Source organism: Pieris brassicae, chromosome 3, assembly GCF_905147105.1.
Source record: "Pieris brassicae chromosome 3, ilPieBrab1.1, whole genome shotgun sequence".
NCBI lineage: Eukaryota > Metazoa > Arthropoda > Insecta > Lepidoptera > Pieridae > Pieris > Pieris brassicae.
The window spans coordinates 19,963,044-19,986,338 of NC_059667.1; the positions used below are offsets into that span (position 1 = coordinate 19,963,044).

Consider the following 23,295-nt stretch of genomic DNA (forward strand, 5'->3'; position numbering starts at 1 on the left):
TTCCCAGATCTTCAGTTGCGTCGTAACTACTGATATGCCGATCTTCCTCCACTTTTTCAAAAATGGCATCCATTTTATCCGTCATAGGGCGATAAAGGCGATAGGGGAGAAATTTTGATGTCAAAGATGCACTTGGCTCTGTGCATCTTTGACATCAATATTTCTAGCGTGCATGGTCACGGTGACTGCACACTGGAAAGCACGCGAAACGTCGTAAAAAAATTAAAATTTAGAATTATGTAAATAATTATAAGTTTTTAATAATAATACATAGCTTCAATCCGTTCAAAAAGTGTTTTTCATGTTTCATGCTATGTCAACAAAAGACAAGACATGTTATATTTTTTTAATAAACATAACAAGCCTCTTCACAAACTTAAGCAATCATATTACCATATCATACTTGTGATCATGCTTCATATAAAAAAATACCATAGTTGGCTTGAAATTGACTCAAAAAATAGCAATATTCTGGCTTCACGTACTTTAGTTGGTATAGGAGATTCCGTTTTTTTTCTACTGAAACTTCTTGATCTTTGTTTTGGCAACTCGCATCTACTTCCACAAGTCTTAGGAGTGCGCTCGCAACTTTGGAACTGCCGCGATCCGCAACATTTCAGTCCAGGTACAACATACGGCTTTTTCTTTGCTTCACATCACAAACATGAATACTGAGGTTGTGAAACCACAATTGACGCAAGTAAAACGCTTTTGATGTTGTTAGTTTTGGTAATGGCATGGTTTGTTGTAAGTCAATCGTAACGTAGACAATATCTCCATCTGGGGTTAGTTTTCTTCAGTCAACTTGCATAGCTTCAACAGCAGCATAATAATTTGACTTATGTTCGTCATTTGAGTCTCTAGCATCGCACGTATCACTCTTTGGGTATCCAAACGACAGGTTGAATTGTGTGATAACAATTTTATTTGGAAGTTTTCTTGACACGGTATTTGTCTGTCTCATTATGACATATTCCAAGGTATAGACTGTGCAACTTGGTCACATTCAGTAGCGGTGATACATAGTTTGTTCATATTTTTTTTGTGAGTAATGTGATGATTGCTCAGCAGGAAAGCTTGAAATATAGGACATATTAATATACTAAGTTTAACAACGTCATCGTCTATTTTGTGAGGACGATTCTGATGTCTACCTCTCTGTTCTGGTTTTGGAGCTGCAAGTCTTACCTTGATTCCTTTTATAATGAGATCAATTTTTTTTGCGTCTAATCTCACAAATGCCGGACAAACCTAACATATTCCTATTCATATGTCGTAATTCCATGCTTTTTTACGTAGTACTTGTAGGAAGCAGATTTATGCATTCTAGCATTACAGCGTTTATTCGCTTCAGGCATACTCTTAATGCTGCTGAATAAAAGGGCATTCTTACTATTGATGTCCAGGGAATAATAGCAGGTTAAAATAGAATGGCGATCTTCAATGGAAAAGTTATTTGAGCATTTAAGCCTGCAATTCTCGTGACACAAAATCCCTTCCTTAATCTATTTCTGTGGAACTATATCTATTTTGTAAGATACATATTCCTCTCCTTTTGCTCTAGCTATAGCTGCATAATTTTTATTCCAAGATTGTTCATTCCTCGGCCAATTTTTGGCTTTATTTTATTTTGGTGGAAATACCTTGCGCTTTTTTGGCATAATCTATTCTTTTAAATCCATGCATGCTGCTCACTAGTGGAGAGAATAATGGAGCTTTCCTGCCGGTCAGCATATTTATTGTCAGGTTCATGCTCATTCAAAAATAATAATATCGAAAATTAAATTAAGGTCAGTTAATATACATAAACAATTTACATATTGCTTATAATTAAGTAGATTTTTCACTACGTCATAGTTTTATGAAGTAAGCTAGCTCGCGATTACAATTGTTATTGCCGCCCGTTTCGATGCTCGCAGAAAAAAAAGCCATACAATATTTTTTATTTATATTATAGTATATCGTAAGATGCACCTGAGTTACACCAGAATTTCACTTGATATTTACGTATTCATAGTGTCTGTAGTGTCATAAAATAAATTAGGTACAAGTACTTATGTTAATGCATGCGGGTAAGTGCAATATAATTCCTGTAATGACGACATAAATACACTTCGTACGCGCTGTAAAACCCTAAAGCGAGTGTTTTATTGGCGTCTTAGTACAATCTTAGGGTATCCTTGCTTAAATTGTGTAATAAATGGTCGTATTGATGCAGTTAATAAAAGTAAGAATTCATTTTATACCTGTATTTAAAAACTTAGGACATAGAAAAAAGCTAGTGGTATAGTCTTTACTATTACGTTTATAGTTATAATGGTTAATTTAAATGATTATTAAATCCAGCATGTTCCAGTAAATTATTCTTGCTTAGTAAACTTTTGAGTGATTTTTGTTTTTAAAACACTTTTGTGTTGTGAAAACTGTGACATTTAATTGACCAGCTAAAGGTATATAACTGCTAATTACTTAGTAAAGTAAATTAAATAAAAGTTATTAGTTTATTAGTATTAAGTTGGACCGTAGACCAAGAGTTTTAACGAGGTCTGATTGGCATATATAAGCAATATACAAAGCGAAAACAATATTAAATTCTATACTTTGATTACTTTTGCATCATTAAAATCTTATGTAACATCTCATCCAACATTTCCCGCTAAAAGCTTGAAAATATTGACAAATCAGATTTGTTAATGTGGCAAGACCTTATTAAGTATGCCTTGCGGCTAATTTTGATAAATGTGTTTATATTATACGTATAAATTAAGGAATATTTTACGTAATAAATATTACCATAACGTAAGAAAAACACCGAACACTCGACAAATAAATCTTATGGTTATTGATATTAAAATCAAAAAGAAATATCAAACCATTTAACAGGAAAATAAATTTTCATCGCTCAATTAAACATATTGATGGAAAATAGTTTATAGGTTGCAAAATGTTAAAACTTCTACAAGTCAGTGCCTTGCTTATTTCAATTAAATTCATTTCATGTTTAACATACTTTAAAATCGACAACATAGAAAATTTAAAACAACTCCCTAAAATATTGGAAACTATACAAAATCATGATTTAACCGAACACATTAAATTAACACCAAATCAGAACAAATATGTAAGTGAAGGAAACTTAAGAAATAAGATATTGGTGAAGCGAAAAATACCTCACGGCCTAGATGCGGGAGCCTATGAATTTGATAATAAATTTAATACATTTTATAAACCGCTTATAAGAGTCCACAAGAAGATTAATATTGGTAAAAACTCTCAAAATGCACTTCAACAATTCGAAGATAAATACGATGTAAGTAACGATGAAGCAGAGACTAGAGATCCTAAGGACGTATGGAACGAACGTTCATACATAGATAAATTCAATAAAAAAGAATATGATTATCTAGTCTTTGTAACTAAACGTAATAATAGAAAAAAAATATCGAATGTAAAGCAAAGGCGCGGATTAGCCTTTAATGAAATAATGTCTGCGCTGAGTAAAAATTTACGCGCGTATGAGAAGTCCGGCGAAGCTAATGATCCTTTGGCTCCAGGACCGAAAATTCCAATGAATATACATGATGGTAAAGAAGATGATTGGATGCCCCATTATCCACCTTGGAATTATTGGACGGTCAGTAATTATTTTGTTACTTCCGTAAGTGATTGTTGAAAGTCCTCAGACACAGACACATTTCTGGTTTAATTTTTAATGCAATTAGGTCTGCAGTGCCTATAAAAAAGAAACAAATTTGCCTTTTTGGCAAACAACAGATTAAAAATCAAATTTCGTAAAACTACTTAACGTTACAGATGAAAAATATAGTATTTTTATAAACTCTAACGGATGAACGCCAAAAACAAACAAGCCTTGACCCCTTGTTGTGTTGCGAACCGCTAATCAAACCCAACATTACGAAATCAAAACCTTGCTTTAAAACTTCAATCTAATTTACCATTCCAAAAATTATAAAATCACTACGAATCTTTTTTTTTTCAGTATAAGAAAACCTTACATCAAGATGCGTGTCCGGGGACACAAGTTAGAATTGGCAATATGTGTATGTGGATACCACCTCATTAAAAACATAATACTAAATGAAACACAAATTATATATAATTCGTTTATTTCTCTTATACATACTAACTTTTATCTTTCACCAGACCTATAATATAGCGATCCAAAGCGTGGTAAGACAGACACATAAACTGTGTTAGATTCCATTTTTAAACTTTGAATTTATTTAATTTTATTTACTGCTAAAGACTGCTACTTAATCATCTGGCTTATACAAAGTAATGTAGACAGAATTATAGCATTATTATTTTAATAACAGATATGCAAAGTAAAAGTGAACTAAAAATTTAGTTATAAATTTTCAATTGGAGTCGTCCACGAAACTAGACTAAAAGATATGTAGAGTGGTCAAGTTGTAAACATAAATTTTTTTGAAAATAGAACAAAACAAAAGAAGGATCATATCTAAGTGATGCCATCATGGACGCTCACACTGGCAGATGTGTCGCAAGTACGTTGCCTATTAGGAATTGATATGCTTTTACCTTGAAGGACCCTAAAGGTCAATGTATTCTACCAGAGTCGAAGCGCATCGCATACGTTTATCCAAAACGGAACATAACAAATTCAACCTTAACTCCACAGTGTAACGTACACATTCCTTCTGATTTCAAAAAGACGCACGCATTCTTCGTGACCAACGCTCATTGGTGCGCGCGCATTCTCGCTAATCCACGCGCCCAATAGCAAACCTAGGCGTCATCAGTCTGAAGTTCGCTTGTGTCAGCGTTAATCGCGATGGCTTCAGACGAAAAATTAATTTACATGGTGCAAAAATATGAATGCCTTTTTACTATTCATACCCATTACTACAAGTAAGAGGATATATGCGTCAATTGGTGACAAAAAGGAAACTTGCAATAACTATGTAATTTAATCTGATTTATTAATATAATAATTCTATAACATTTTAATAATTAGAAAAGGTTACGGTTAGTACTATACCATAAAGAATATTATTAGCTGTCACAAGCGTTCATCATTCCATATATACTTGATGTTAGGTACGTTTACGAGTAATAGATAAATATGTTAGAAGGGCGTTTAGTCGATATTGTACTAAAAATGGCCATGTTGTGTACTTGCGGCCCGCTTGCAGCCCGCTTGCGGCACTCCTTATACTTTATCTATTCCGTGTATGTGTTTTAATCTCCTAGTGACATGAGTTGAGATTCAAATGAGTACTAATTAATGTTGTACTAAATTTTAGAAGTTTCGATCTGTGAGACCAATTCAAAACCTACAATTTTTTTTCCAATTTCAACAAATTATATTTACATACATTACACGCGTCAATGTTTTTATTGTATACGTCACCGTAAAATTTTAAATACCGTTAGATTGTAATCAATCTGGGAAGATTGTGAACCTCCACGTACTGCTTACAATTTCACGTATTATTCGGTAGATTGTAATATATCGAAGTGACACCGTCAAATTGTGAAACGGAACGCAACTCGCACGCTGATTGGTTGAACGGCATATGCCCGCGCCACCATATTTGTTTGTTCTAAGGTCTACTATAAAGCCGACCAATCAGGGACAGCCTTCGGAAAGTTGACAATTTGACAGTTTTAAGATTGTAATTTGACGGTTTGACTTCTATATAATTGTAATATATCAGGTTTCACAATCTTTCGACAGTTCACAATCTCGCGAGATAGATTACAAACTAACGATATTTACAATTTTACGGTGACATATATTATTCGCGTTAAAAATATCATCTGAGAATAATATAAAATATACGCTGGCGACTTGAAAGTAGCTAAAAACTTTAAACCCATAAATTTATTCATAGCCCTCGTCTCACAGACCAAACTATGGGAACATGAAGTTTGGTCTCTACATAAGAACATAAGTGGGAGCCGCCTGGACCCCACAGTTATCGTCCTTCATAGACATAAGTACGTAACCATCGTTGCCCCACATATTGGACCAAGAATTCTTAACCAGCCAGTATTTTTGGCCGTTTAGCACTCCATACCCCACTGCGAGGACGGCATGATCTAGTTCCTCCACTTTGTTTTTGCTGAAAAAAAAATCGTTTTAAAATGTTTTTAAATAAGGCATGGTAGGCATCTAATTAAAATACCTTTGTCGATTTAAAGGAGGGTAAGACCTGTTTTATATTATTAGCTACTAGTCTCGTTATCATATTGTATCTATCTGTCAAAATGTTGATGAAAACCAGTGACGCTACAATCTTTTAGGTCTGGGCCTCATATTCTGTATATGTTTCGAGATCATTTGTTTTTTCTAGGCAAGTTCGTCATCAGCCTTCTGTGACTGACACACGCCGGTTTCGCTATATTTTCCTTCACCGTACGAACAAGTGTTAAATACGCACATAAATTAGTAAGAATTCGTATTTAATGATGGTACCTTATATTTTGTACATCAAATTAGTGTTAAGTTTTAATTATAAAAAATAAGTAACTGATTGGGATTATCAGAATATACTTCTTCATGCCAGTTCTACCATCATCCATCTTGTCTTACGTATTATTCTTTTAGTTGAATTTGCCCGCCATTTTGAATTTAATTTATAAGCTTGTAAAAAAATGTGGGTACCCACAAATTAGAATACAATTCTTACCATTTAGGTTCATAGTAGACGCCATTGGAGTAAAAGCTGAAGCTTTTGTGGCTGGCGTCAATTGCAACTGAGATCGGGCCGTGTTTGAATAAAGCCAGCTAAAATGATATAATTGGAATTACTAAGACCGTCAAAGAAATTATACTTTTATTACATATGGTATGTAAAATCAAAATAAGGAAGTCTTTAGAATTCGAGATTACAAAGGCATTATTATATGTTATTTAATATTTAGTTTCCTCTTATATAATGTTTACTATATTGTTACATTGTATAATTTATATACTGATTTATACATACCATGAGAGCCTTCTCGTCCTTTACAGTGACATTAACCCAGCCTTTCATTGACGTCACCAGTGTGACGTTGTCAATGTGGCAGTAACCATCCTGTAACCAGAGAAATTACCATGAAATTTGTGCTAATTTCATTTCAAATTTTACAAAAATTATTGTTGAATTCAAAACTATAGACTGTATGAGCAGTGTTGGCCTAGTGACTTCAGCATGCGACTCTCATCCCTGAGGTCGTAGGTTCGAACCCCGGCTGTGCACCAATGGATTTTCTTTCTATGTGCGCATTTAACATTCGCACGCACGGTGAGGGAAAACCGGCTTGCCTTAGATCCAAAAAGTCGACGGTGTGTGTCAGGCACAGAAGGCTGATCACCTACTTGCCTATTCGATTAACAAATTATCATGAAAACAGATACAGAATCTGAGGCCCAGACCTAAAAAGGTTTTAGCGCCATTGATTTATTTGTATAGATTGTATGAACTTAGGAGCCTGGATCTTTAGTCATATAAAACATACCTGTCCCAAATAGCCTCCATAGTCTTCTTCGGTGGGTAGGCCATGCTTCATGATCCACTGGTAAGCGCGGAAGTCTTCGCCACCATCACAACCATTGTTGCCGAAACTAAAATTAAAAAAAATATCATATATCAATAATCTGTAATATACAAATACTCATTTAACTTATATACCGAGTAAAAACGGAAAAAAAACTTCCTTCCATTTACGCTTAGCATTTATCGATTAAAAATCGAAATATAATAATGCAGATAGGTACAACATTCAATGTCCCCTGCCAGGTACGCTTACGCTATGCTACGCTTACGCTCACACAGAATTTTTAACAAGGATGTGTTCTGCTTTAGATTCTGTCAATGTTCTGGTCGATGTTCGACCTCTTTTTAATTTTTTTTTAAATTTTAATTAAAAAAAACTGTTAATATCCTAATCCTTGTATCTTTCTTCTTTATTATAGCTACAGGTATGTTTGTCGTTGTGCGGTTATATAAATTTTGTGCTGTCATGTTTTGTTGTTTTGCTTTGCTCTGTATCACATTTTTCATTAGTGAAACCTTTTTGTGGATTCATCCAATGTGTTTATTTTTAACTGTTTTTATTTTATTTTATAGATGTATCTGTTTTGTTTCCAATAAAGAAATAAACACGACACACTTACGAAATTTAATTTATAAAAAACGTTTAAAAGGCACATTATTAAAACGGCACGCGACCCGACGAAACGCGACGCGTGTTGATGCGAAACAAATTGTACTATTTTCTATGACTGGAATCACACTTTGAACATCCGACGCGACTCCATGCGAGCACACGCCACATCATGACATTCCAGATCGATGTGTTGTCTATGGTGACCACCCGACTCGAAGCGACATCTCGCGCGTAGCGTGCTTCTTGACAACACCAGACGCCACGCGTCAGTCGTTCGAGTTTTTCGCACATTACATACACACACATTATGACATCAGAAGAAGAAAATACAGAAGTAGAGGTAGAAGCTAAACAGTAGCATGTACAGTTAGAAAGCATTTAATGACAATTTCGGTCATATATAGTATCAGATATGCACCCAATTTGCATCAAGTCTTTAAGATCTTTATCCAACTCGTTATTTATTCAATCCATAGCACACGACCATACACCTTCACTATTGTCAGCTGAATGAATTCTGAATTTGTACGCGTGTCATAGTGTCGCGTGTTGGTAATGAGCATGATGCACAACGGCACAAATAATGTGTTTCATTTACTGTTCTTACATCAAGGGAAGAAAAGGGACAAAAACTTTTGAAGCGCGTATATTTTATATAAAATGTTAACAAGGACCTGTATTACATCATGCTAAATGGTATTCATTATAATAATAATAATAAGAGGGTAGTGCGGGTTGCGTGTGTCAAGGCAAGCCCCGTATTTATATTTCATTTAAAAATATTATTTGTGGAAAATCAACAATTAATAATAAAAACAAATGCTTAACCTTAATCAGCAATAGGCAAGGAGGACGTAGTTTACTAAATTTAAACAAAGCTATCCGCTCATAAAGTTTTATTCAAACATTAACCATGCGCGGATTTCAGTAATTAAGCCTGATTTATCATAGCTTTGGACAAATTAAAACAACGTCAAAGTATTCCGGGGCAACCTAACCATCTTTCAGTAACAAATAAACCAAAACTACATTCTACAAACGATCCGTTTTCTAGTGTTGAGTTTATAATCTTAATATATATAAATCTCCTGTCACGATGTTTGTACGCGATGGAATCCTAAACTACTTAACCGATTTTCAATTAAATTGGCACACCGTGAGCAGTCTGGTCCAACTTAAGAGATAGGATAGCTTAGATCTTTAATTATAATCGCAATTTTATTTTATTGCAAATTATTTGTCTATAATTAATTGACAGTCACAATTATCTGTTAACTCTAAAAGATTCTAACAGATGTCGGTACTTTTCGACTGGACTGTTAGTAATCAATAGATGGCACTGCTATGGTAAAACGACAAACGTGTCATATAAGCTACAATTCAATATCATGATTATCACGTGTTAGGCTAGAGTATAAATTAAATTTATTTTGTAGTAAACGAATAACGGTGAAATTCAATTATTTCTTAAGCATAGCCAATAACGTGTTACTTAGACCGAAGTGAAAATCAAATTCAAATTATAGTGACGATAATACAGTGAAATTATTCTTTCGTGTCACGGTATTAAGGCTAACTAAAACCACATTAAGGAGAAACGAAGTTCGCGGGGGCAGCTAGTTATTAATAAATCTTACCCCCAAGAACAATCCACGAGGGCCTGTTGACTTAGGCGGACTAAATGACCTCCGTTGCTAAGGAATAAGGCTCCTTCAACTGCGCCCACCGTTCCGAAGGACCAGCACGAACCACATACTGATTGATCTGCACAATTCATTAGGAACTCAATTTAATACAATAAACAAAATGGTCTATTTTTTTATAGATCTTATTGAATGATTAAAGCAATTGTTATAATGGTTGATACTGTTTTTAAGTATTATAATATAAGTAAAAACTTGATATATGAATAAATGATAAACAGACTCGAAAAACGATTTTGGTCCTTCGAGCCGGATTAAACTTATATAAGTATAAATTAAAAAAATCTATGGCGTTACAACCTTTTTAGGTCTGGGCCTCAGATTTTTGTATATGTTTCATGATAATTTGTTAATCGAATAGAGTATACGATGTATAGAGAAGGACTATGTTACATACCTTTGACAGGAGTGACAGCTCCAAAGAGCCTCCAGTCGAACTCTGGGGGGAGTTTCACACTCATTTCTTCAATTATAGATTTACTGTAGGGAAAGGGTAGACCTGTAATGAATTATTATTATTAAGTGTTGGTTAATGCAACTTATTCTTGGCTTCTATGTAAACAATTATTCTTCCAAAATACTCATAGTAGAATTAAAGTTAAAGCAGCGCTTACAAGAATTTACACTGGACCAATGAATTATCAATCTAAATACTAGTGATATATATATACACATATATATATATATATATATATATATATATAGTCTATAGCTTATTTAAAAAAATATTGATAAAATATGACTACTACAAAAATCTATTCATTTTAATATTTAAATTTACTGCACAGTTATAACATCTTAATATATGTTTATATTTTCCTTTTTTTTCTTCAAATTAATCTATGATCTGAGCAACCTACCCGTGTTTGGTCCACTATATTTCCTTCCACGTAGAGCAGCCAGTTCATCATCAGTTCGATCGGCGAGGTGATTCACAGACATCGTAAACCCGCGACGCGCACGATTATTAGAGTGAATGTATCTAAAAATTATGAAATGTTTTACGTAGATATTAATGCCGCTGATAATGACCCAGCTTTAATCATACATATTTGTCTAAGTAATGCCCCTATTACAGGGTACTCTTACAACGGATTTTCATATAACACTGGGATTTCACATATATTTATTTACTGTGAAATTTATAATGATTAGTACAGAACATAATTAATCAATTATCATTGGGTCAATTGTGTTGTTACAATATTAAATTATTATTTTAATTTTTAAATTAAAATGCATTTGTGTTGCTATTTTAATAGTAGAAAATATAATGAATTTTCGATTTAAATCCCTTTAATTGAGAGAAGTTGAACGTGAATCATTTGAACATAACGCGTTATATTGTGTATAATACTTCTACAACCCGTTACACGGAACTAATCCGCAATTAACCTATGTATCTAATAAAACAAAACTGATATAAAACAAATATTGATTTATTCTCTATCGACTATTAGTTTTAAGATGGACGTAGATATTTTAGTATTGCTAATTATTGCATTAATTAAAACGGTAAACTTTAATTATGTAGAATTATATATATTTTTTTTAATCAATTTCACTACAACCTTTTTAGGTCTTGGCCTCAGATTTCTGTATCTGTTTCATGATCATTTGTTAAACTAATAGGCAAGTAGGTGATCAGCCTTCTGTGCCTGACACACGACGTCGACTTTTTGGGTCTGAGGCAAGTCGGTTTCCTCACGATGTATTCCTTCACCGTTCGAGCTAATGCTAAATGCGCACATAAAAAATAAATCCATTTGTGCACAACCGGGGATCGAAGCTACGACCTCAGGGATGAGAGACACACCATGAAGCCACTAGGCCAACACTGCTCTGTAGAAATATATTACCTAACCGAAAAAAATATTGCCTACAAAAAATTGTTTGCCGGAATTATATTTTTCTAATAAATACAATGCTTAAAACCCATGCCTTTTTCATAACAATGTTTAATTACCTGAGATTTTGACGGAAAATGTTAAGTCGTTTAGCCTCTTCTATGTGTGAGGAGTATTGTTTGTTGTGCTTCATCAGAAATCTGAAATATAGGTTTGTGAGTGAGATAGATGTGTTACAATACAATTATTTTTTAAAATACTTATATTTCTATAAACAGAAGTTCGAGCACAATCCCATATAAAATGATATGAAATATATATATATAGATATAAAGTATTTTTTTTGACGTAATCAATGAATGAATTAATAAAGTACGTTCCTCAGGTAACAGTAGGGATTCATCTGAACGAGTGAGTGAATGTATGGAAGAATGATTTTAACCTGTCAAACTCATCATCAATATGCGCGTTGTGAACGGGATGAACAAACTCCTTCATAGGATTAAACGTGGCGTAGTGTCGGGATCCGGGACCGGGGAAAGAAGTACATTTCATTTCTGCAAAAAAAATATTTTTATTATAATTTACTTATTTAGTAACTAAGTGTTATATCAATGAATTATTTAAATAGGATCATACAACTATGCTTAAAATTAGACTAAATATAATGTATTTTTCAAATAGAACCCTGTTATTCATATATCTAGTCTTATTCATTTTTTTTTACAATATACGTGTGTCCCTTTCTGTCAAATTGTGTTTACCCTGCGATGAAAAGAGACAGAGAACGTATTAAAAGGTGCATGAAGTAAGTAAACGAGGAAGCTAGAATTATAAGTAAATTCTCAACGCCCATAAACAATTTCAATTTTCTACTGTATATTACTTTCTTCTGTATATTACTTTTCAAGCGGGTGAAATGTCAAAAAAGACACATGACAAAAGATTGCGTACGTCAAATATCATGTCACTTAGTATTGTCTTTAGTTAACATAGCTTTTACACAATGAAATAAAACACTTTTTAACCGTATTGAAGCTACCTACCTACTAGATATAAGCTACGTGACCATGCACGCTGTAAAGCACGCCAAACGTCGTAAAATTTAAAATTAAGAAAAACACTTTTTGAACGGATTAAAGCTATCTATTGTTTTTAAAACGTATAGTTATTTACATATCACACTGAAAAGTACGCGAAACGTGGGAAAACAATTAAAATTTAGAATTATGTAAATAACTATAAGTTAATAATACATAGCTTTAATCCGTTCAAAAAGTGTTTTTCTCAATGTGTAAAAGCTATTTTAACAAAAGACAATACTAAATTTAAAATTATGTAAATAATATAATTTATTTTCATTTTACATTCCCACCCCCAGGGCCGTCTCTTATATTGGTAGATGTTAGCCCTACAGGTAGAGGTAGCCCTAGGGTAGGTTAGGTAGAGGTAGCCCTACATCTCGGACATACATGACGCTATATGCAAATAAATACAGGCAAATATGAGCTGTCAATTAGTATACTCGACCTTTGAAGATCATTAGTACACAATAAATATATTTCAGTGTAATCTCGATAACTCGAACCTCGTTAATCTCGAATTATTTAGACTTTGTAACTCGAACAAAATATTATTTCTCTATTGATAATGCATATTTATACTCTATAAATCGGGCTTTTTTAAAGTTACTTAATTAATATGTTATTCGTTTTAATATGTAAAAAATATATAGTACGTAACTTAAGTTGAATTGTTATTCAAATTCGACTAAACAAACCTAAACTTCACATATGTAAGTGGAAATTTCAACAGTTAAATCGTATGTATCTGGAAGTTCTACCCTGGAAATTGAATATATAGAGATTACACTGTATATATGTCGCAGTAAAGTAGATAAATCAGAGTGTTAATGGAATCTCTAGACAGTTAATTAAATGTCGATATTCAATCAAGTCGCTAGCATTTTGATTTAAATAAAGCAGCGTTTAACTATCTGTCTGACCGAAAGCCAGCGTGTTGATTAACAATGTAAAACAAGACTCCGCCATCATTATTTCATTTGTTATTGTTATTTCGTTGTGATCGTGAAGAACTGAGTCCTTGGAAATTCCGTGTTTTGCTTTATTGTAAATGGTTAGGTTAGGTTAGTCTTGTTGCCTAGGAACGTTTAGGAAACTCGTCAAACGTTTCAGTCACTTGTCTGACGGATTTTTAATTAACTGTCTAGAGATTCAATTAACTCTCTGATTTAACTACTTTACTGAGACATATACAATGACTTATACTTACTTGGATCGACCTCGAAAACATTTTGGTCAATTTCGTCAACACAGTATTCGGCATAGTCGATGTAATAGTGGTCGTAGTGGGAACCAAGGAGCGTATTGTATCCTTTCATTTCATACCTAGAAAACGTATACAAATTGGATATTTGATATTCGACGCTTCGAGTCATTGTCCCGTACTTGCGTATACCAAAGTATCGTATTTTATATTTATTTTAAATATACAATTTTTATCGAACATCTATTGGTACTAATGGCGAAATATACTACCTAAGGCCGATACGGGGCTGCATTTATGATGAATTGTATAGAATTGTTATCACTATAATTTTCTCACACATTAGTACCGCTCATAACTACTTCTTCATTTAATGTTAGGACTTTTGTAATTCTCAAGAATATACCTTTATATATATTAATATATACACCAGATGTATCCCGGTCCCTATTTATGTCATACAATAAAGTTGTACTATGTATGGTCATTCCCAATTCTCAGCGTTTCCGTCCCCACTGTCCACGTCACAAAAGTTCGTAAATTTACTAGACAATAACATAATAATAAACTTTATCTACCCACATTTATTATGAATTTGAAACTTGCTGTTGCGTCTAAAAGGAAGGGCGTTCTTTTTTTGAATATCGCTATCCTTTTTATCGACACTTCAATTTATAATTTAATGTATTGTAGTAATTAAAAATATTATAAAACTATTATACAAAGAATTAATAAAACTTTATTATAACTATTATTTGTAGGTTAAATCTCAAGAAGATACCTTGATATATATAAATATATACAATATGCCTTTCCCGTTCTCTATCCATGTCACACAGATAGAGTTGTAACTCTACTATGTATGGTGATTCCCAATTCTCAGCGTTTCCGTACCCACTCCACGTCACAAAAGTTCGTAAATTTACTAAACCATAATAACATAACAATTAACTTTATCTACCCACATTTATTATGAATTTTAAACTTGCTGTTGCGTCTAAAAGGAAGGGCATTCTTTTTTTCACTTCAATTTATAATTTAATGTATTGTAGTAATTAAAAATATTATAAAACTATTAATTAACAATTTATTATCACTATTATTTGTAGGTTAATAAAATTGTAATATTTTTTAATTGAATAATAATTTTTATCAACTATATATTTTAATTAATTACAATACTAAAATTACTATACCTCACTGGTATCGGTATGGGATCACCCCGTAAACTCTTCCTGTACTTCACCCACATCGTATACTTATTGACTTTATCACCCACCGTCATCACCATACGCCATTTGGACGTGTCCGAATCCTGCATTGTCTCTGAACCTGAAATTGATACGTACGAAAAATTTAGTTGGAAGTTGGTTGTCGTGAATAGAAAGTGAGCATTGCCGAAATCCTTCTATACTACTTTAACAATTTTAAATTATATATTAAGTTTGGCTGGAACTGCACCAGCTTGTATATTATACGTTAAAGCGATAAAGTGTCTAAATGGCCTGGGCCAAGCGAACAAAATAGGTACACCAAAAAACGATGGTCATCATAGCTATAGCAAGAAAATTAAGTGCCGAAAAACAAAGATGAATGGCATCTGCTGGAGGTTTCTATATCCAAGACGGGGATTCCAACTCTCTTTAACATAATTCCAAATTAAGTAAAGGCTTAATAAGATGACGTGTTATAACACGACATCTACAATTTTGGTCTAGGATACAAATACCATTTAAATCTCGGCTTTAAATATTACGAATATATGAAATCATATAACTATTGTCAATCATCACAAAGATGTTGTAGTTTTAAGTAAAATGTATAGGCGCATTCTTCAAGTTTGACAAAAATGTACTCTGCGAAACAAAATAGATCGAAATAAAAACAACACAAAACCAATATAGAACGAAGCATTCACTGAATTAAAAATCTACTATATATTTATTTATTTATATAAGCTTGCCAACGGTCGGCACCGTGATACATTAGTACCTAAGTAAAATTAACCACAAGATTTAATGTGACTAGCAATATGCAAACTTAAAATCATAAATTATAAAAAAAATCAATGGCGCTACAACCTTTTTAGGTTTGGGCCTCAGATTTCTGTATCTCTTTCATGATCATTTTTTAAATCGAATAGGCAAGTAGGTGATCAGCCTCCTGTGCCTGACGCACGCCTTAGACTTTTTGGGTCTAAGGCAAGCCGGTTTCCTCACGATGTTTTCCTTCATCGTTCGAGCTGATTTTCAATGCGCATATAGAAAGTCCATTAGTGCACAGCCAGGGATCGAACCTACGAACTCAGGGATGAGAGTCGCACGCTGAAGCCTAGTGGCTTGGTCAAACTGCTTCTTTAATTAATTATACAAACTAAAGGAAAATTGATTTCAAAGTGCGATGCAATGGAACTACTATGCTAGAAAGAGACGACATATAACTCACCAACATACTTGAAGTCGGACATGTCAGGTAGCACAGACTGAATACTGATACTGCTGTCCTCAGTGCCATTCACTTGGAGACATGTTTCTTGATTCAGGACATGCTCCGTTGTGATTGGTGCTATCTGAAAATCAAAGTCTCACTACTACTTGATATTCCTATAATTAAAAGAAAACTCACAACTCTGGTTGAGTCTTGGTCTTGGCATCCGATTGTTTTTTTTTTTAAATATATCGCGTCCGTGACACATCTAATGAAAATGGTCTATGCCCCATTTGATTAATAGATTGTAGATTTTTTAATGATACAACGACCAGTATTTAAGGGGTTGCACAGCCTAGTTTAATAGTGAAATATGCTTAAAAGGAGTGTGAAGAATATCCATAGCGCTAAATAAACTGCATGTGACCACAGCCCACATACATTTGGAAACAGTGCGTAAATCCATAGATTTGTGGGCAAACAGATTTAAGGTAAAATATGACATTACTTCATTAAACAGAAATGCATTTTCATTTGTAACAGAACTTATGGCTGGACTAATTATATATATAATTAAATTTGGCTCTATCTTTAGGATAATTGTTTTTTGATATATATATTTAATGTTAGCTACATACGAAATAAATAAAAAATTACCTTTATCGATGTACCGAACTTCGGGAACACATTGGCCTCGAACTGGTATGTCTTAACCATTGCGCCATAGTAATCAATACGGGATTTAGCATTTTTTCTATCGTACCTGAAAACGAAAATAATCATCCGTAAATTTCCAGACAGACCAGACATTTTACGTATTGTAACACTTTCATTTTGGTATCTATCATGTAGTAGTAGAAACTTGTGTTTTGCTTCCTTACTCTAATTTATAAAACAGGAAAAACATATATATCTCTACTACGGCTCGATGTTTATTTCACTAAATATGTAATGTTACGGATTATTTTAATTAACAATCAAATCTTTCCTTATTTTAATATTGATTGTGTTTAACTTCCATTTTAATTATACTACTGATACTCTAAATTATAGAAGCTTAAAACTATAAATTAAACTATTAAAAACATCAAAGTGACAGTATCTTCAAGAAGTAATTGAACATACTTATATATATAATATAATGCTATATATATAGCATATATGCTCCCTAAATAGGTCGTTTAGATAAATATAGTTAGTCATACGTAGAGATAAAGAATTTACGACTTAGCACGGTTGTAACTACGACTAATCTTAAACTTCTAAAACGAACATTATGTTTAGATATCAAATCAAACTCGTCCACGATAACTCAATGTATATACTTTCTGTCTTTTTCTAAAGATTTTCAAAGCATCTCCCATAAAACGGATGACGTTTATTTGTAACCGATACCTACTATATATGTCGCAGTAAAGTAGTTAAATCAGAGAGTTAATTGAATCTCTAGACAGTTAATTAAAAATCGATATTCAATCAAGTCGCTAAAGTTCCGTCAGACAAGTGACTGAACGAAACGTTTGACGAGTTTCCTAAACGTTCCTAGGCAGCAAGACTAACCTAACCTAACCATTTATAATAAAGCAAAACGCGGAATTTCCAAGCTCTCAGTTCTTCACGATCACACCGAAACAACAATAAGAAATGACATAATGATGGCGGAGTCATGTTTTACATTGTTAATCAACACGCTGGCTTTCGGTCAGACAGATAGTTAAACGCTGCTTTATTTAAATCAAAATGCTAGCGACTTGATTGAGTATCGACATTTAATTAACTGTCTAGAGATTCAATTAACTCTCTGGTTTAACTACTTTACTGCGACATATACATTGATTTAGAAACTCTAGATACTCAACTATATACATTGATTCATTGCTAGTAGATTACAAATAACGTTTTATAAAAATTCAATTATTTTCGCTCAACAAATTACGTTCAGAATATAATTGAATAATCAAATTTTCAAAGATTAATTGCTTCTCGCCCTTCAAATATCTCATTCATTATAATAATTAATGATTATAACTTCGTGGTCATTGACTTAATATAAACAGGAAGTTTTAAAGGCAAGTTCAAGGCCTGTTTCCGATTCGCCCGCGTGAATTTCATTTATTTTGACACGACAACCTCTTCAACAATAATTATATTTCAGCCAAAACAAAATTATTTGTTCGCAACCTTTTTCAGGATTAATACTAAGATTTAGAACAACTACTCTCGTATGTCAAGATCAAATTTAACGAAGGCAAATCATACTTATTAACTTAATTATTATTTTTACCGATCAATCTTCGTGTCTTCTCCATCTACACGACACTGGCGAAATACCTTGTGCCCAGTTGGCATAAATAAAAGCCATAAACAAGAAAAAAAAATCATACTTAGATCTTCTTAAGTCTTAACGGAATCTTACCTATTGTTAAAAATTGTACAAAATCCCGTTCAGTTTTTGAAAATATCGTGCACATTTAGGCACGTGGTTGGGAGATTTAATTTTATATATAACAACTAGCTCAACGGGAAAACGTTGTTTTGCCATTTAAATAATTTCTAGTGTAGAAAAAAATAATTGGTGATAGAAGAAAGAAAATTTAGGTTTGTATGTATTTTTTAATGCCACAAAAAATAAAATATTTTTTTTTAGCGTGGTATCACTCAAAGATTTGAATTATGCCGATTCTCAGACATACTGAATATGCATAAAAAATATAAGAATCGGTCGAGCCGTTTCGGAGGAGTGTAGGAACGAACATTGTGACACGAGAATTTTATATATATAAGATTAGATAGATTAGGTCCAACTATTGTGTGAACCTTATAATGTATATCTTAGAATCTGATAACTAACCATAATTACATTTTACCCTTTCATAATTAAAGCGCTATTAATGAAATTTGGTAGAATGTTAAACTAAACCTGGGCTGATTATCGTAGATTCTTTAACAGATTTTCCTCGATGTGTGTCGAAAATTACGAAAATATAACTACTCGTAAATAAATATACGATAGAATTACAATATGATTTAAATTATAAATAAAACTATTTAAAAATAAATGAATAATAAAAGTATATAAATATTCATTTATTTTTGCAAATTTTAACAAAATGAACGTCGAAATTATCGCGAATATTGAATTTGAAGTTAACGATGTCTTTTTCGTTAAAACTACGTAATTAAATAAAGTAAAAATTAATTTCCACATTATATCCAAAGAGGGATATGGCGAAATAATGTAATCAAAGCGTAGATGGAATAAACCGGAATATCCATGTCACCTGAAGTAATCAGATTGTTTAAACCTAAATTTTGCCACGAATACAATTTATTGACACAAATTAAGTTCAAAGACCGAAATAATAGGTTTTAATTACAATACACATGCAAAACAAATATTGACCGCAATTATATCTATTTGTAATGTAAATAACGTCTTATCATGAACGCTTTGACCTCTGGATATTTATTCCGACAATTATAATTATATTGATTAATAAAATAACAGCTCATCTGACTGAATTACTGGATCAATTTTATTGTTCCTTAACTTTTATCTTGTTTAACAAAAGAAATATAAATTATATACATAGTTTATTTCCATGTGTATGGTATAGACAAAAAAATCATAAGGATACTCTACAAACTACCCAAAGATAAAGTACATCAGGTATATACACATTAATTGGCATTATGTCCGTAATTGATACTTTTTGGGTAATTAGCCCTGCAATTTAAATACTTCCATCCCTCCTATTTAAATACGACAAATTAAATAAATGTTAAGTGAATAGTTACACATGGTAATATCTTGGACTATTTAACGAAATATGTGAAATTTCAATTAACTGCCAAAGAATGCGAATCATATTTCATAGGTAGTTTGCACATGTTTAACTCAAATCTTTATTGCATTCCTTATGTTTATAATTTACATGTGACACATTATAATTTATTACAATAAATATCTTGGTTAAGCATAGCAATGTTGTGACAAGGCATGCTTTATTCTAGTTAATTCTATTCTTATACATTTTTATTCTTATAAGACACATTATTTATTTGGTATATTTGCTTTGCCTTCATGTTGCGAAAAGGTACTTAACATTATAAATAAACTTAACTTTAATGAAGAAATTAAACTCTATCAGTCAGATACTATGAAACAGTGTAATAACATTTCTTATATATTAATTCCTTTTAAAATTTATTGAGGTCAATTGTCCTGATTAGTCTGGCTGTAGGTGGAATCAGTTGGTTTTTATGAGAAGGTCTTAGTGAGTAAAGGATTTTTGAATCTTCCCTTGTTTATACAGCTTAATACATCAATTCTAATTATTGATTATTCTAACAAACTTTTTACTTACTGTAACCTTAGAGACCATTACCATTAGAGAATTCAATAAAGCATATTTTATATGTTTATAACAGAACTTGACTGTTTTAAGGAAAAGAAAGCAAAGAACATACTAAATTTGATAACAATGATTTTATATCCGAATTACGAGGTGACCAAATATTTTAGAAGTATAATAATTTAACCCTATTTGATTTTCAGAAAATAATTATTAACCACAGAAGCCTTTTTATGTATAAAAGCTTAGAATATTCAATGACACAAAATATGTCTGCATCATTAGCATTTTTTCAGAATAGTATATGTGTATCATATACTAGTAAAGATACTAGAAAATATATTATAAGAATTTGTAAGACAAATTCTTATAATATATTTTAATATGGATATTAGAGAAAAAAATACACCTTTACAGATAAATATTTAACTTACCAGGCATAGAATGGCTCATGTAGTTCTGCATAAGGGATGTTTAAGAGTCCTTTTACAGCATATACATCACTCCATTGTGGTGGTGATCCTAAAATTAAATATTATTGAACTATAAACAGATACCATATTTTATACAAAACATAGTTTATTGTTATAAAATAATATATGAAGTTTGATTATAGTATCTACTTACGTTACAAACAGTAACTTTTATTTATGACCATTTATATCAATCTCATAATTTATAAGCGCAGTAGGTAAGTATGTAATGTAAAGTATATTAGGATAATAATAATATACTAATATAAGATATAAAAATGTATGAATATAATTTTGTAATCTTACGATTAAACTAAAATTTATATTTATATTTAAATAAAACTTAATAGCAAAATAACATTTTACTATAATAATTACCATCGTTGAATCATAAGTAATCAATTTACAAAATTTATATCAGTTAACTACATAGCAAAAAAATACAAAGATATTAATATGCTTACCTTTATCAGTAAACCCAAAAGAAAATCCGACAAATAAACATAAAATTAAGCATGAAATCATTTTAAAAAGATTAGCGCAACCGAATCACTGTGTCTTTTCGAATTATGCCGAATGCCGATTGCCAACAATTCGCAACGAAAATTGTTTGTTAACAAAATTTAAATGACCAGCATAGAATAGTCGATACAGAGTATTAAATAATTAATTATTAGATTACTACAGTATAGAGCACCCACAGTTAAAACAAAAAATTCAAGTAAAATATAATTTTACTGTAAATTTTATATATATGATATGTATATAGAAAACACTGTTAACACAAACAACGTTGTCTTTCAAAAAAAATACGTACTTCTTATTTTATAGCTACCCCTTTAAAATAAGAATTTACCTAGAAACAAAGTAAAATTAAAGGTGGAGACCTAGTAATAACCTTTTCATTGTTTTTTCCAGGTGTAAGTGTAATATCAATACACAGAATAAAAAAGAAGGGGCAACAAATCAAGATGTCTGGAGGACACCTGGAAAAAAACGACCTCATAAACTAACAGTGTCTCATTTGGACAATTGTGACATGGATGCTATTCGCAACAAAATTAAGGAATTTTATATCGTTACAAAACAAGTTCCAACATTGAAAACACTTTTGCTGGAATTAATAGAAAGCATAGGATTTACTGGATGTCGGGAAACTCTTCGCCAAATATTATTGGCTAATGACTATGAATTTAAGAAAAACAAAAATGAACGTTCTTTATTCATTAAGAGCAATAACATATCTGTCTGGAGACATTACTATTTAAGATATATATCGTTGAAACGTGCAGAAAGAACTTCCATAAAATCCACAAGCCCAAAAAATCGTGCCAAGGTCCCTCTACAAGTGGTGCAATTAAAATATTTCATCTGGAAAAAGGTACATAACTGTAGGCGACTAACGTAACCGAAAGTAACGAAAGCAGAACTGCTATGTCTAGTAAAATGGTATAAACCAGAGCCAATATATGAAGCCGATGAAATTTTAAAGCACAATGGTCATGAGGTATTGAGACTACCTCCATACCATTGTGATCTAAATGCCATTGAGCTGATGTGAAATCTGGCAAAACGCAGAGCAGCAAATAAAAATATTAAATTGACTACAGAGCTGTAACAAGTGATTAAAGAGTCATTTGAAAACGTAACAGTAGAAGATTGGAAGAAAATGACTGATCATGTTGAACATGTGGACTACAGAGGAACAATTAGAATGTTTCATAATCAATGTGGGAAACAGTGATAACAGCAATGACTAATGAATCTATGCATATTGATTTTGATTTCCGAATAAAGTTGTGTTTTATAATAAATATAGTTTTAGTTTTCCATGCAATGCTAGTAATTTTAAGTATCAATAGTAAAAGACTAAATACGAATAGTATAGTATAATATCATATAATAGTATAATTTCATAAAAATACAGTTACTACCAATATAAAAAAATAATAAAATAAAATCAAGTATCAAGTAAGTTTAATCCACAAAATATATCAAACTTTTAGGTATACCATACTAAAAAAAAATGAATTTGCCGCGCTTTTTCGTTATCTTCCTTCAT

General features: G+C 32.0%; 2 protein-coding genes across 2 annotated transcripts; one reads left to right on the forward strand and one right to left on the reverse strand.

Annotated features, from left to right (window-relative positions):
* The first annotated feature begins 2,907 nt into the window (after window positions 1-2,907).
* On the forward strand, window positions 2,908-4,115 carry LOC123706692. The gene is made up of 2 exons (XM_045656038.1): window positions 2,908-3,634; window positions 4,001-4,115. Exons 1-2 carry the CDS (start codon window positions 2,945-2,947, stop codon window positions 4,082-4,084), a joined length of 774 nt encoding a protein of 257 aa, XP_045511994.1. The 5' UTR covers window positions 2,908-2,944; the 3' UTR covers window positions 4,085-4,115.
* LOC123706691 (digestive cysteine proteinase 1) lies at window positions 4,111-21,857 on the reverse strand. Its single transcript, XM_045656037.1, has 15 exons — window positions 21,698-21,857; window positions 21,195-21,282; window positions 17,063-17,168; window positions 16,424-16,547; window positions 15,175-15,310; window positions 13,985-14,100; window positions 12,135-12,249; window positions 11,812-11,892; window positions 10,706-10,827; window positions 10,243-10,344; window positions 9,780-9,906; window positions 7,492-7,597; window positions 6,978-7,067; window positions 6,678-6,775; window positions 4,111-6,110 (listed from the first exon to the last, which is right to left on the reverse strand). Exons 1-15 carry the CDS (start codon window positions 21,756-21,758, stop codon window positions 5,924-5,926), a joined length of 1,659 nt encoding a protein of 552 aa, XP_045511993.1. The 5' UTR covers window positions 21,759-21,857; the 3' UTR covers window positions 4,111-5,923.
* Between the last annotated feature and the right edge of the window lie 1,438 nt (window positions 21,858-23,295).

Bases quoted from the DNA above. Each gene is read 5' to 3' on its own strand.
- LOC123706692 (XM_045656038.1), top strand. From the start codon at position 2,945: ATGTTAAAACTTCTACAAGTCAGTGCCTTGCTTATTTCAATTAAATTC. The intron at 3,635-4,000 runs GTCAGTAATTAT...TTTTTTTTTCAG, and splicing joins CACCTTGGAATTATTGGACG to TATAAGAAAACCTTACATCA.
- LOC123706691 (XM_045656037.1), bottom strand. From the start codon at position 21,758: ATGATTTCATGCTTAATTTTATGTTTATTTGTCGGATTTTCTTTTGGG. The intron at 12,250-13,984 runs GTAAGTATAAGT...TTTTTTTTGCAG, and splicing joins TGTTTTCGAGGTCGATCCAA to AAATGAAATGTACTTCTTTC. The intron at 10,828-11,811 runs GTAATTAAACAT...CATAATTTTTAG, and splicing joins ATTTTCCGTCAAAATCTCAG to ATACATTCACTCTAATAATC.